The 16689-nt window shown below is 37.2% G+C and overlaps 1 protein-coding gene across 1 annotated transcript in view; it reads right to left on the bottom strand.

The window, feature by feature from the left end:
• Window positions 1–2747: 2747 nt before the first annotated feature.
• LOC115220775 (pre-mRNA-splicing factor ATP-dependent RNA helicase PRP16) overlaps window positions 2748–16689 on the bottom strand; it is a 109920-nt gene continuing 95978 nt past the window's right edge. Inside the window, exons 23-26 of the mRNA XM_029790921.2 lie at window positions 14094–14219; window positions 11908–12003; window positions 8665–8783; window positions 2748–2917 (exon numbers count right to left, since the gene is read on the bottom strand). Of these exons, the coding sequence (XP_029646781.1) occupies window positions 2836–2917; window positions 8665–8783; window positions 11908–12003; window positions 14094–14219 (423 nt within the window). The 3' untranslated portion in view covers window positions 2748–2835. The remainder of the gene's footprint in view (window positions 2918–8664; window positions 8784–11907; window positions 12004–14093; window positions 14220–16689) is intronic.

Here is a 16689-nt window from a genome sequence, read left to right as displayed (position 1 = left end):
GAGCCCTTCTGGGTATTAGTGCGCGTCTATGACGAGTCTATGATTTAAAAAAAATTTACCATCATTTTTTTTTTCCATTTTTAATGCATTTTTTTGCTATTTTTTGGCTATAACTCTCTAAAAATGCTTATATAGTTATTTCCCTTACAAACCCGAGCAACGCCGGGTGATACTGCTAGTATATATATATAAATATATATACTAGCGAGCTGGCAGAAGGTGGCGAGCTGGCAGAAACGGTAGCACGCCGGGCGAAATGCGTAGCCATATTTCGTCTGCCGTTACGTTCTGAGTTCAAATTCCGCCGAGGTTGACTTTGCCTTTCATCCTTTCGGGGTCGATAAATTAAGTACCAGTTACGCACTGGGGTCGATGGAATCGACTTAATCCCTTTGTCTGCCCTTGTTTGTCCCCTCTATGTTTAGCCCCTTGTGGGTAGTAAAGAAATATATATATATATAAATATATATTAAAATAAGCAACAAGGATATCCAGTACGATAATTTCAATCAACTCCACTTACTTCAACAATGCAATCATGACATCAATTTAAAATGCAGAGCAATCCTCAGCTGCACAATGACATAGAATTTAATTAAATTAGAACAGATGGACACATTAGTATAACTTTACCTAAAATCTCCAAGAAGGTAAGGAGACAGACAAAGAATATGCTGTCTTCACTTCAGCTTAGAAGCTACTAAGGTATCAGAAAGAAAGACTTGTTACAGATTTTGCTTGATAATGCTGTACTAAATTCTGGTGCCTCAACCTAAGTACCATATTTATCTGAATCTATATATATATAAACCTATATATATATATATATATATATATATATATATATATATATATATATATATAGGTTTACTTGTTGCAGTACTGTAGCCATGCTGGAGCACCGCTTCGGGCACCATATATGTGTTTACAAATATATATATATATATATATATATATATATGGTTTTGTTACCATTTTTACCCCTCTGCAAAAAGATCTCAAATTTTAATTGATTTGCTTTTCGCAGGAAGGAAAGTTTCTTATTCGAAGATACGTCTTGCCTTCACCTTCGAAACGTAGAGTAGATGAAACCATGGCGACTGAAGAAATGTTTTTTTCTTTGTGTTAATTGTCCTGTACTCTATTTTTTTTTGTTGTTTAAAAAAATGTCCAGTTCCTTGGGTTTGTGTCTATGTTTTCGTTTCTCATTGTGTTCGACGTTTTTTTGGTGTCCTGTACTCATATATGCATGTATATGTACATGTAGAGGTTGGTACGTACATATATGTACATATATATGCATTGTTTTTATTTATTTATATATATATATATATCTGTAAATGTAATATGTGACAATTATTTGGTAGCCATGATAAAACTCTGAGTTTCGGATGTTGGGGTGGAAATCCATGCCACCATCTCTTAAGTTATCTGGCCAGTGGAAAAAACGCTATGAAAATCCATTTCATAGCATTTTTTTCCAATGGTCGGATAACTGAAGAGATGGCGGCGTGGTTTTCTACCCAGACATCTGAAACTCGGAGTTTTATCATATCTACCAAATAATTGTCACATATTACATTTACAGATAAATTCCTCTATTTACATAATAGCGAGGTCTCTTTCATTCTTTTGTTGTCTTACCATTTCTATCAATATATGTATATCATCATAATCATCATCATCATCGTTTAGCATCCGCTTTCCATGCTAGCATGGTTGGACGGTTCAAAAGCAAACTGGAACTTGGTGCAGCTCTCTAGCCTGCCAATTCCAGTCAAACCAGCTAACCCATGCCAGCATGGAAAGTGGATGCTAAATGATGATGTGTGTATGCATAAATATATATATATATGTATGTTGTATATATATATATATATATTGTTATATTTCGCAATGGTCATATTGCCAGTTTAGCGCAACAAATATTTAAACATATATATATATATATATATATATATATATATATATCTCATCATCATCGTTTAGCATCCGCTTTCCATGCTAGCATGGGTTGGACGGTTCAACTGGGGTCTGGGAAACCAGGAGGCTGCACCAGGCCCAGTCTGATCTGGCAATGTTTCTACGGCTGGATGCCCTTCCTAACGCCAACCACTCCGTGAGTGTAGTGGGTGCTTTTTACGTGCCACCAACACAGGTGCCAGACGAGGCTGGCAAATGGCCACGAACGGATGGTGATTTTTATGTGCCACCGACACGGGGGCCAGGCGAGGCTGGCAACGGCCATGTTCAGATGGTTCTTTTACGTGCTCTCTATATATATATATCATCATCATTGTTTAACATCCGCTTTCCATGCTAGCATGGGTTGGACAATTTGACTGAGGTAGATATGGCCACCCCTGTTGACGGGGACAAAACCCAGATTCAAAATGATACACACACATATACAATGGGCTTCTTTCAGCTGATTCTGTCTACAAAATCCATTCACACAACTTTGGTCAACCTGAGCTATAGTTGAAAATATTCTGTGCAGATGTCACGCAGCGGGATTGAACCCAAAATCATGTAGATGGGAAACAAACTTCTTGACTGCACAGCCAACATAATTATTTCTAATTAGGTTTTTGCTGCTGACAACATGAAATATGTTAGTTCTTCACCATTACCTTTTCATGCAGATGGTGCCCCTCAGTAATCAACTTCATTGATTTCTCCTAAACTAAATAATAACCATTTAGTCCATCACAGTGTAACTGAAAGAACCAAAACAAAAATGAAAATAAATTTTCAACAAATTTATTAGAAACAATTTCATAAATTATTTACAAAACACCTAATCTTCCTGCTCCTCTCACACGAATGCTGTATTCACAGGCCAAATTTCCCGGATGATTTCCTATTTGACCAAGGAGTTGCTGGATCTACTCTCCCTGGGGTAGCAATATTTGACCTGTAATGAAAAGAGAAAATAATATATGTATTGGGTTGTCCAGAAAGTTTGTGCCAGTTTTTAAAGGAAAGAAAAAGGTCAATAAATACTTGCTATTACATTTTTAATCAACCAAATATGAACCATTTTGTTGCACAATGCGTCTCCATCTTTCCTTTAACTTGAAAATACCCTCTTCCCAGAATTGAGGTGGTTTCATGGCAAAGAATTCATCAAGGTATCTTTTTACGTCATCCAAGGAATTGAAATTTTTACCATTAAGACTATTCTGCAGAGACCTGAATAAGTGAAAATCCGAAGGAGCAATATCTGGTGAATATGGTGGGTGGGGTTACACATCCCAGCTGAGCTGTAGCAATTTTTGTATGGTTCCCAAAGCATCAAGTGCCGAAAATGAACTTTCTTATCTTCCATTTTAAAGGGTTACAGAATTAACACACGTTATAGGAACATAAACCTTCTTCCACGAAAAGATAGCTTAAACTGTTCTCTAAATGGAGGTATAATCAAATCCTATTTTATGAACTCAACCATGTTCTAAAATAAGTCGAAAGGTGAGCTACTATAAATCGGCACTCTCTCTCTCTCTCTACGTTTCCAATATTTTTTATTTTTATTCAGCTCGCAAGTTTGTCTGTCCCTTTTAAATGTTAGTGTTTTGCTGTCTGCCTTGAAGCAGACCTTTCTGTTGTCACTGCCTGATATTTATGATTGATCTTTCAAAATATTTTCTTTCTCAACTTACTCAAGATCATTTGTTGTTTATAAATGGGAGAGAGATAGGTAGAGAAAGACAGAGAGTAAGAGAAAGCGAGGGAGAGTCCGAGAGAAATGAAGAGTAAGAGAGTGGGAAAGTGAGAGAGAAAGTGGTGATAAAAAGCAGAAAGGAAGCAATAGAAAGTAACAACCACACTCTTACCCGCGCATAGAGCGGGTCACCTTAAGCTAGTATATATATATATATATAATATATATATATATATATAGTTAATTCAAACAAGAAAGCACAAAAAAACACAACAACGCGAGGACGTGGAAAGAAGGAAAGACGGAGGGTTTAACGTTTCGAGCGGAGCTCTTCGTCGAAAATATAGGAGAAGGGAAGACAGACGAAAAAAATCGCCAACGGTACACACGAGGTCACTGCACTGAAAATTGTGCCAAGTTACATCTGCAACTGGCCATAATCTGTGCAGTGAAACACGTGTAGGTCATAAAGACCATGAAAATATGCTGTATAAAATAATAAAATAAACAAAAATAAAGTTTGAGGATGAACAAGTCTCCATGTTCTGTATCATTAGTTTCTCTTATTAACTATCGAACTCGAAATAGATAAAGCTATAAATAATAACATGTACATATAGCATTATTATAGCCTTATTTACTTAGAGATTCACGGGTACAAGTTTAGAAATTCTTCTGACATAAATAATAAACATAATTATGTAGCAAAGCTTTAACAAGTAGAAAAGTATTCAATCAGCCAAAGGGAGTAAAGATAATGCTATAACGAAAACCACAAATCTTGTTAGATACAGCTATCCAGGGTTTCCAATTTTAGGGACCATAATAAGAGACATTCAATGACCCTTTTGGCTTTAATCTGGAAGCTTAAAGATGGAACATGAAATGGAAAATCCTCCTGAAAGCCAGACCCAATATTAACAGGTCCAAAATTGTTCAGAATGTTCTCTTGCAAAACTATTTTTCTATTAAAGAACTTGAGAACTGCAAACAAAAACACAGAGTGGTTGGTGTTAAGAAGGGCATCCAGCAGTAGAAACATTGCCAGATCGGACTGGAGCCTGGTGCAGCCTCCTGGCTTCCCAGATCCCAGTCAAACCATCCAACCCATGCTAGCATGGAAAACGGATGTTAAACGATGATGATGATGATGATGATTTCAAGAAATACATCTTGTCGGAATTTAAAAGTAGACCACCAGACACTTAGCAAACCATAAACAACTTGTTTACATCTGCTTGACATTGAATTCGTGTAACATTGATTATCTCCCTTGTGTTGTTCTTCTGTTCTTCCTTACCAGTGTCTCTTGTTCAAACATCGTCTGCTCATAAGACAACTGACATGGTCTTGTACTCAGCTTGAAAAATGGCAAAATAAATTAATATTTCAACCAGGAAACTATGAGTAACTGTATCTAACAAGATTTGTGGTTTTTATTTATAGCATTACATATATATAGTCAATTTTTTGTTTCCCTAGATTTAAACTCTCAAGCCAAACAAGAAACTCCTATACATATATATATAAAAAAAAACAGTCATGTCACCCAACTATAGTCTTTAAAAACCTGCTAACATTAGTAACAGGATATCAAATCTATCTTCTAAACAAATATTTGATAAGGCAGCCCCCTAATATAACAAAGCCTAGCTAACAGCAGCTTCAAAGATAAGGTATATTACACAACTCTTCAAGTAAAAATATGAATTGTGAAAATAGAGCTAAAATAGATGTCAGAAAATAATTTGTTCTGCCCCTTCTTTCTCCCTAAATGTTAAGACTAACATAGGTAAGAAATACCCAACACTTTTAGACAAACATTCCCCAATAAACCATAGCTCCAGGAAAATTTTTAACAGATGCTCAATTAAAATATCATGCATCTACTGCTCCAATATGAAGAACACTATAACTCATAAGAATCATCAAAAGCCCACTCCCAGTTGTAACTGTTGAGACCCTGAAACTTGCCCACTTCACCAGGCATATACAATAAACTTAATCATATATGAGGCAGAAGTGAGAGCAATACTTCAAGATAAATCAATTGAAAAGAAAAATTACATCTGGTTATGTAAAGGTGAATTCAAAAAACATTATACAAACCACCCATCTGGCACATCAACAAAAGTAATGCCGCTAAGTTGGCTAGCCATATATGAAATTTGAAGAGCAGCTCCATATCACATACAATTAAGGGGAGAATTGTGGAGAAATCTAACTCCTATGTCAATGGATCTAAGAAATGCAACTTGTGCATAGCAGAAAGATCTTGTATTCTTCTTATATCCAATAATTCCAATACACTGCTTAATTCTAGATCTGAAATTTTTAGCAGGTGTAAACATATGATCAATTTTCTTTTACGAAATTGGAGGACACTACCCACTCCAGACTGAATTGCTGTCTCACAGACTTTGACATATTTTCTTACTTTGTTCTATACCAGCTGTTTTAATTGAGATTTGTGCAATTAGGGAGGACGGGGATCTTAGTTTTCTTGATCTCATTTCTTTCTTCTTGTTCCATTTTTTGCATCAACCTTCAAGTTTTTTTCACATTTTTTTCATATTTTCTCACTGTCCAGCATCCTTGTTTTTAAAATATACATAACACAGAAATAGAGCCCGAAAGATTACTTGGAAATACATGATGTATTTTATGAATATGCCTAGCTAAAGTATCATAAAAGCATGAAACTATTAAGAGCCATGCTGGGGCACTGCTTTGAAGAATGTAGCTAAACAAATTTATACTAGTGCTTATTACACTTCAAGTCTGGTACTTACTCTATAGGTCTCTTTTGCTGAACCACAACTTTACAGGAATGTAAACAAACCAACATCAGTTGTCAAGCAGCTGGAAGGATAAACATAAACACACACACAAACACATACAAGGCAGTTTTCCACATTCACTCACAAGGCACTGGTCAGTCTAGAGCTATAGAAGAAAGCACTAGTCCAAGATGCCATACAACAGAACAAAACTCAAAACCATTTGATTGCAAAGTAAGCTTCTAATCCACACAACCTACACACACACACACATACATACATACATACATACATACATACATACATACATACACACATTTATATAGAAATAAAACATTATTGGTAGGGTACAGAATATTATATTCATCATCATCATCATCATCATCATCGTTTAACATCCGCTTTCCATGCTAGCATGGGTTGGACGGTTCAACTGGGGTCTGGGAAGCCCGAAGGCTGCACCAGGCCAGTCAGATCTGGCAGTGTTTCTACAGCTGGATGCCCTTACTAACGCCAACCACTCCGAGAGTGTAGTGGGTGATTTTATGTGCCACCGACACAGGTGCCAGACGAGGCTGGTAATAATATTGGTAATAATAATAAAGTTAGTCAGATGGAATTGTTCTGGAAGTTTATTTATATATCAATACAAAAAGTCTTCAGTTTTTCCAAAGAAATGAAGGAAAATAAAATAAAATAAAATAAAGCAAAATAAAGTAGAATATTTATATTGAGAATGCTTCTCCCACTAAGGGGCAGTCTCAAGAGTGAGATGAAAAAATTCTTAAATGTAATAATGCAAATATTCTCCTTTATTTCACTTATTTTTATTTTATTTTATTCCATTTCATTTCATTGGAAGATTTGAAGACTTTCGATATGTGCATATAAAAGAACAATTCAGTCATTTCTTCAGACTAATATTATTATTACCCATATATATTCATATATGGTTATATGAAACAATGAGAATGAGTGCTCAATACTGCATTGGTGGATAAAAGTTATTTTTTTATGGGTTAAGGCTACCAACGGTTTCATGTTAAGAGAAATCTCATAACAATTATGAAATCTGCTACATGGAACATCAATGTTCGTCTCCATCTTACATATACATACCAGCGTCACCTTACTAGCATTTGTGCTGGTGGCACGTGAACAAAACATTCGAGCGAGGTCATTACCAGTGTCGCTGGACTGACTCCTGTGCAGGTGGCACGTAAAAATCACCATTTGAGCATGGCCGTTGCCAGTACCGCCAGTCTAGCCCTCGTGCTGGTGGCACGTAAAAGCTCTCACTACACTCTCAGAGTGGTTGGCGTTAGGAAGGGCATCCAGCTGTAGAAACTCTGCCAGATGAGATTGGAGCCTGGTGCAGCCATCTGGTTCACCAGTTTTCAGTCAAAATCGTCCAACCCATGCTAGCATGGAAAGCAGACGTTAAATGATGATGATATATATATATATATATATAATATATATATATATATTTGAGATGTGGTAGAAAGCTGACAACACAGGACTTCTATCTTTCTACATTCATACCTGCTGATAATAACAGTGAAAACAGCTTCAGACTATGCCCTACTCTCTTCAAAAAGGAAGATCACATGGATACACTGTATAAATTAGACATTGTGATAACAGTTGGAACTGGAATACCTCTGATCCTAGTTCAGTTGGGTCAAGGTTGACTAACAATATAACAATATATATATATAATATATATATATATATATATATATAATATATATATATATAAAGTTAATCCTAACATGAAAACACAAAGAGAAAACACAACAACGCGAGGACATGGAACAAATATAGTATTATTGGATGCTCAGGAAGGAAGGGAAGGAGGGTTTTACGTTTCAAGTGGAGCTCTTTGTATGTATGTATGTATGATGTATGTATGTATGTATGTACATATGTATGTCTTTATGTTTGTAAATGTTCCCTCACTGCTTGATAACCACTATTGGTTTGTCTACATCCCTGCAGCCTAGTGGTTCGGCAAAAGAACTTGACAGAATACCTACCAAGTTCAAAAAAAAAAAAGAAAAATGTACTGGGAACAATTTGTTCATCTACACTCTTCAGGGAAGTACTCCAGCATGGCCAGAGTCAAATGACTGAAACAAGAAAAAGACAAGAAAAAAAAAGAAAAGAAAAAGATGTTTAATGTGTTGACAGACACAACACAGTTGTTGCCACGGTTACCTTTTAGAACCAAGGGCAGACCGTTCTTGTTGCTCCTTCCTGGCTTTGATCAGTTCATCAGCTCTTTTCATCTCATCTTCCATTGCTGTCATCTCTTCCTTCACCTGTTTCTTACGATCCTGTAATGATAATTAATAACAGAATGGTAATAAAAAAAACAATAACAACAGTAATGGTTTCATATTGTGGTTCAAAACCAACAATTTTCTAGGGTGGGGTAAGCTGATTACATCAACCCCAGTGTTCAACTGGTGCTTGTTTTATTGAACAACATCAAAGAATCAAATGGAAATTGTAGTTGTGTTACCTGGGCCGGTGGCACGTAAAAAGCACCCACTACACTCTTGGAGTGGTTGGCGTTAGGAAGGGCATCCAGCTGTAGAAACACTGCCAGATCAAGATTGGAGCTTGGTGTAACCACCTGGCTTTTCAGACCCCGGATGAACCATCCATCCCATGCTAGCATGGAAAACGGACATTAAACGATGATGATGATGTATGAGGGAGTCTTGTCTAGCAAGTTATTTGGTGGGCTCACTAGTGTTGGTGCCACAGTAAAAGTACCCAGTACCCCCTGTAAAATGGTTGGGTGTTAGGAAAAGCATCCAGCCATAGAAACCATGCCAAAGCATACACAGGAGCGCAGTGCCGTCCTCTTGCTCATCAGTTCCATTTTTAAACTATCCAACCCATTCCAGCATGGAAAGTATGCCAAGTGTATACAGTATAAAGATGTGAGCTACTAAGAGTTGATTGCAGTAGATTACAGGTCTGAGTTGGTTGATTCAGAACATGCCTTGTGCTCTGAGCACGTGGTCTATTCAAATTACAAAACTGGATGCTGATACAAGAGAAATCTTGAGAGAAAGGTAGATACAAAAAGTGGAAAGGTGAATAAAAATGGAAAAAGAAAAGAAGAAAATTAGAGTTACATCCCCTTTGACTAATATAATTTGGGTAGTTGTAGAATAAGTCAACAGAGAGAGAGAGGATCAAAGTCTGTGAAATAGCTACTCAATCCGGAGAGAGTGGTGCCCTTCAATTCCTCAAAAGAAATTTGCCCATATGTTTGCATTTGCTGAAAATTTCAGACGAGAAATTCAATAGTGTGGTAATACATCATCATCACCACTGTAATTATTTAACCTCTGTTTTCCATATTGACATGGGTTGGATGGTTTGACAGGATCCAGCAAGTCAAAGCACTGCATAAAGCTCCAGTTTTCAGCAGAAGGATGCCCTACTTAATACCAACTACCTAACAGTGCATGTGTGTGTGCGTGCAAGCATATAAATATATATATATATATATATATAAAATCAAAATAAGCAACAAGGATATCCAAGGTAGAATAGTACAATTGTTTCATGCTACTTCATTTTATTAAACACTGTAAGTATTACATCAGTTTTAAAATGTTGAGCAATCTTCAGCCACATATAGAATTTCCCAATTAAACGGACAATGCACATTACATAAATAACCAATATATATATTGGTTATTTATGTTTTGGTTTATGTCTATCACTGTTTGAGTTGCATAATAGAGGTTTTATCTCTAATTTATAATTTTATATATATATAGGCATAGCAATATTGATATCCAGCTGTTAGTACTTAGTATATATATATGTACGAAAAAAGCATCATGTAACTACAGAGCTTAATATCAATTAATTAATAAGAAAAGAAAGTAGTTAGGTTAACTACTTTCATTAGCTAACATATGTTTCCACTATAAGAAGCAGTGCACTCAGAGCTGAGTGCTTGTGTAACATCCTATACTTGCTTTAGTCAGACACACACACACAATTTCATCAGTACCATCATCCTCATCATTTAGTATTCGCTTTCCATGCTGACATGGGTTGGACAGTTTGACAGGAGCTGACAAGTCAGAAGATTGCACCATACTCTACTATTTATTTTTGCAACTGGATTCCCTTCCTATTACCAACCCCTTTACAGAGTGGACTAGGGGCTTTTTATGTGGCACCAGCACCTGCAAGGTCTGATTTGACATGGTTTCTATGACAGGATGCTCTTTCTAATGTCAACCACTTTTGGACATGAACTGGGTGCTTTTTACGAGGCACAAAACAACAGAGTTTTTGTCAATGTGGAGAGTCATGACTGGATTCTCCTGCTTGTGTGGTATGGTACAGTGTCTTGTTGCCAGACATAGGGTCTTCCAGCAGCCACCCTCTTGACCCAGGGCAGCACTCTCTCCTCCAGGCACTTGATGTAGGCCTTTGTGTTGAGACTGAAGCCGTGTGGAAAGATGAATGTAGGTATAAGGAGTTCTTTTCCTATCAGAATGATCAGTGTGAGTTTTCTGACAATTTCTCCAATCACAACACCCCTAACATCTGGCCACCTAACTCCCCAGATTGAAACATCATCATCATTGAATGTCTGCTTTCTATTCTGGCATGGGTTGAACAGTCTGACTGAGGACTGGCAAGCCAGGAGGCTGCACCAAGCTCCAATCTGATCTGGCAAGGTTTACCCCCCTTGATTATTATGTGTGGGCGCAATTGAATGAGAGGCTAACAAAACTTGTAGCACCAAAGATGAACTGAAGACAAGGATTACGGCAGCATTCATCAACTTAAACAAGGAGACTGTCCAAAAGAGTAGCAGCAGATCCCGAAGTGGTCTGGAAGCCGTGGTTGAAGCCAATGGCAATTTTATTAAATATATTTACTCTTTAGTATTTCAAGATATTTTTATGTAATTTTGGTAAATATATCTGTTAAAGTGAGATGTTAGTGTTATTTTCATTTTTGCCTAATTTAGACGACAATTTACTCTTTGCAACCTGTATATATATATATATACCTCCACCTCACTGTCTATTTATATCACTTCGAAACTAACTATGAAGGGATATTGTAATTAATTAATATTCTAGAAACAGCTGTAAGACCTATCTATAAATGCTCTAATATCTATACAGCCTTGGTTTTTTTTTATCTCATTACACAAAAAATTCATATATATATATATATCTCACACTGAGATTTCAACCTCTTTGGTTTTAATCCAGTTGTAAACATACCTACCTGAGAAACCCTAGGTGGACCATGTCAGGATTAGTTTGTGTAGGTGCACCCAAAACAAGGACCAAAGCTAAAATTATCAAAATCTAAATTATCTGAGCAGGTTTGGTTTGGTTTGGTTAGTAAGATGGTAAGGGATTATAGGAAGATTAGTGAAGTAATGACAGAAATTTGACTGACCTGTCTTGACTTTGTCGAGTCCTTAATTGTATAAAACATTGGTCCCATCTCTGCTAGCCACTGACCATCCACAGCAGTTACACATTGCATGTATTCCTGTAATAAAAGAAACAATTAAGGTTAATACCAAGTGGTGATGGTAAGTGCTGTTGGTAGCAATGGTTGTGAGTGGCATTTGTTGAATTATAAAGCCTACTTATTGTCTGGGGGCGTCCACACAACAGATAATAATGATAACAATGAAAATGAAGATTATGATGGAGGTGATTACGGTGATGATGGTGGTTATGATGGATTTGTAATGATGCTATTCAAATTTTTTATCATTTTGCATCCACTTCCAAAATTCTGGAGATTTGGCAGGATTGACAAAGGGAGTTGTAGATAACAGTGAGTGCTGCCCTAAATGTTTGTGCATTTGTCAGGGCCTGATATTTTTCAGGTTTTAGATTTCACAATTAGTTTTTTGGTGCCTGAAAGACGGAAGAAACAAATATGGCAAAATCATGGTCTAAGTGGGAAGTGAATATCTTTCGTTCTTTGTTCTGTTCCCGTCATCTTTGTATGGATTTAGGAGCTGATTTTCAAGAAATGTCTGATAACGGTGTTTCTTTGATGTTGAAATAAGAGTACACTGACCCTCCTGAGAGTGCCTGCTGATTGGGTTATTAGGTGATTACACATCAAGTAGATGTAGTAGCTAGGTGAGTGGAGCAAAAGAGAATGTCTCATATAGAGTTGGTGTAGTTAGCTTGGTAAGAATGGGTTTGATGTTATTTTCTAACTCCATATGTTATCAATATTGCTTTCTTACAAACTCGACAAATTTTGAGCACTAAGCTCTTGTCCCCAGCCACCTTAAACCATTATCATGGGTTTTTTGTAACTTAACTCTTTAGCAATTGAACTTGCGACACCTGACATGTTTTATGTTTAACCAGCTAGATCTTGTTTCTCATACCTACCTTACAATGTTATCCTAAAAGTAAACATTCATATCATTAAAAGCTGAAAACTATGAGATAAGGCATGATTAACCTTTTAGCATTTAAACCAGCCACATCTGACCAAAATATTCTACCTGCTTTATGTTCAAACTGGCTAGATCCAGCCTCTCACACCTACACAACAATGTCACTCTAAAAAATAAACAATCACATCATTGAAAACTCAAGGCTATGAGATAATGCATGATTAATTGAAAACAACGTTAATAAATAAGCATTATATTTAATGGAGTTATCTGAATGCTAAAGGGTTAATTCAAAACTGTAAAAAGAAATAATACTGTGTAATATGACTTTTGTCCCTGGGTAGCAACTGTTATTTCCTATTTGCTTATCCCTAGAAAGTGTGACAAAGGGTTAATATTTCCTTCAAACTTTGCTTTTGTTACATTTACTCAAATCCCAAAGAATCCCTCTCAATACATGGCTATGGTGCTCCTCCAACTACTCCTGCTCATAATCAGAGAGGCACATATCATCAGCCACTAAAGGACATACACAAGTGGTTGTGGTCAAGCAAGTGATCAGCGAATCTGTGGTATTAAGCAGAATATTTGATATAATGGTATTTCTGTTTCAGCAAAATAGCGGTGAGCTGGCAGAAACGTTAGCACACCGGGTGAAATGCTTAACGGTATTTCGTCTGCCACTACGTTCTGAGTTCAAATTCCGCCGAGGTCGACTTTACCTTTCATCCTTTCAGGGTCAATTAAATAAGTACCAGTTATGCACTGGAGTTGATATAATCAACTTAATCCGTTTGTCTGTCCTTGTTTGTCCTCTCTTTCTTTAGCCCCTTTTGGGTAGTAAAGAAATAGGTATTTCTGTTTCAGCAACTCAGCACTGAATCTGTTTGAAATGTAATGAAAAATAGGTCAGTTACAAAACATTTATGTCCAGGTCACAAAAGCAAAGTCTAAAGGGAACAGCAGTCATTTCGTTTGATTTCTAGATAGAAGCAAATAAGGAATAACACTTACTGACCAAAGACAAAAAAAAAAAATCTTGATTTTGTTATGCAGAGTAATCCGAATACTTTCTTACTTGGACCCTTTTTTTACAAGTAAGCCATAGCAAGGGTAACCAGTTTAGGAGAAGAATAACTCAACAAATAAAATACAATGCAATGAGATAAATTAACAAAGTTTGCTCAAGAGTGTCAGTGTATGAATATTTTACCTTGGATGTCATAACCAATTCATGGTAGACAATATAGTCAGGATTGTAGCCCATGCCAAAGAGGGCGCTGGTAGGGTGTAAGTGACATGGCATCCCCGTTCGGCAGTTAACATATTCTCCGATGCCCTGAAGCAACAAAAATAATTGGTAAATATCACTGATATAATGAATGTAAAATAGAAAGCATGAAATGTAAAATATTGGGTCATCCCATAAATAATGCAGTTTTTTAATACTTCTTTTATTTTTCAAAATTAAGATAAACAAAGTTATTTTTTAATCTAAAATATTCTCTCCTTCATTTTCTACAATGCTCTTCCATCAATCTGGTAGACTTGCAAGACCCCTCTTCCAAAATTCACTTGTCCGTGATGAAAAATACTCCTCCAGTATTGTTCTGATCTCATCTACAGAATTCATATTTTTTCTGTCCAAATTATTTTGAAGACTGCAGAATAAATGATAATCAGATGGGGGTGATGTCTGGCAAATATGGTGGATGGGGCATTGTTTCCCATTCAAACTGCTCCAGCCTTTGGAACATCATCCTCAATGTATGTGGACAAGCATTATCCTGATGGAAGAACACCTTTCATCTTGAAACCAAAGATGGTCATTTTTCTTCTAGCGCTGACTTAAGTCACTCAAGCTGCTCACAGTAGATCTCCTTTGTTATCATTTGGTTTGGGTTTAAAAGTTCAAAGTGGACTAAACCTTTCATATCCCACCAAACAGATAACATCACCTAACGTGGGTGACGACCTTCTTTAGCCCGGGGTTCCACCAAGGTGTGCAGGACATCATTGTTGAGCTCTACAGGTCTTCCAGGACAAGGCTCGTCTTCCAGGCTGTAATTTCCGGCTCGGAATTTCTAGAACCACTGTTGACAATGGCTTATGCTTATTGTCTGCTCCCCCATATACTGCATTAATATTCCTCACACTCTCCATTGCATTGTTGCCTTTATTGAACTCATAAATCAAAATATGCCAAATATGCTCCTTTGTAACTTCCATTATAGCTTTGAAAAAATAGCTGTTAAAATCAAACTGCACTCTTCCAAACTTGCACTGAGAATAAGTAAAAAGTTAAAATTACTACCTGCTTTTATAGCAAGTTGATGCAGATAGTTTATCTCACCCCACTCTCTGACTTTTAGTTCATACAATTGAAAAAACTGCATTATTTATGGGATGACCCAATATATTATATACTGAGCTATAAATACACACAATGGTAAGGCATTGGTTCACCGTATTGTGTCCAAGACACTAAACTATCAGCAGTCCAGTCTACCTAGCTGTAAGTAGAAACCACAATGTGGTATACTTTACTATACTATGTCCTTAACTAAAACACTGTCAACTAAACAGTCCAATCAATCTGGCTGTATATGTAGGTATCACAGTGTGATACACTTCACTGTAATGTGTCCGTGACCAAGACATTTAACTGTCAACAATCCAGTCAACTTATCTGTAAATAGGTACCACAGTATGGTGTAGTTTACAGCAGAACTGATGAGCAACATGTTAACCTGTAACAGACCAACAACCTTTTCTTTAAATCCAGAGTAAGTTGGAGACCATCATCAGTGACCAATGTGGTAGGGATTTTGTTGACCACTGCACAGTATAGTAGGGTCAGTTGGGCACCATCAGTGAGAAAAACAGCACCATGACACAATTCTCATTGCCAAAAATTTGGAAATGACCTGCTGCATTGCTTGGCATTCACACTAGAAGTTCCAAAACAAACATTTCCGAGTGTTTGGGTGTCAATCTGAGGACAGTGCAGAGGATTCAGAAAGAGTCGAATGAGCCAAATGGTGATTACGAAACTACAGCAGCTCAGAAAACTCACACTGATTGTTCTGATAGGAAAAGAACTCCTTATACCTACATTCATCTTCCCATGTGGCTTCAGATTCAACACGGGGGCCTACATCAAGTGCCTGGAGGAGAGAGTGCTGCCCTGGGTCAAGAGGGTGGCTGCTGGAAGACCCTATGTCTGGCAACAAGACACTGTACCATACCACACAAGCAGGAGAATCCAGTCATGACTCTCTGCATTGACAAAAACTCTGTTGTTTTGTGCCTCGTAAAAAGCACCCAGTTCATGTCCAAAAGTGGTTGACATTAGAAAGAGCATCCTGTCATAGAAACCATGTCAAATCAGACCTTGCAGGTGCTGGTGCCACATAAAAAGCCCCTAGTCCACTCTGTAAAGGGGTTGGTAATAGGAAGGGAATCCAGTTGCAAAAATCCTGCCAAAAACAAATAGTAGAGTATGGTGCAATCTTCTGACTTGTCAGCTCCTGTCAAACTGTCCAACCCATGTCAGCATGGAAAGCGAATACTAAATGATGAGGATGATGGTACTGATGAAATTGTGTGTGTGTCTGACTAAAGCAAGAATAGGATGTTACACAAGCACTCATCTTCCCATGTGGCTTCAGATTCAACACGGGGGCCTACATCAAGTGCCTGGAGGAGAGAGTGCTGCCCTGGGTCAAGAGGGTGGCTGCTGGAAGACCCTATGTCTGGCAACAGGACTCTGTACCATACCACACAAGCAGGAGAATCCAGTCATGACT

This window comes from Octopus sinensis, linkage group LG17, assembly GCF_006345805.1.
Source record: "Octopus sinensis linkage group LG17, ASM634580v1, whole genome shotgun sequence".
Classification (NCBI taxonomy): Eukaryota; Metazoa; Mollusca; class Cephalopoda; order Octopoda; family Octopodidae; genus Octopus; species Octopus sinensis.
This window is presented reverse-complemented; position numbering and strand designations above follow the sequence as displayed.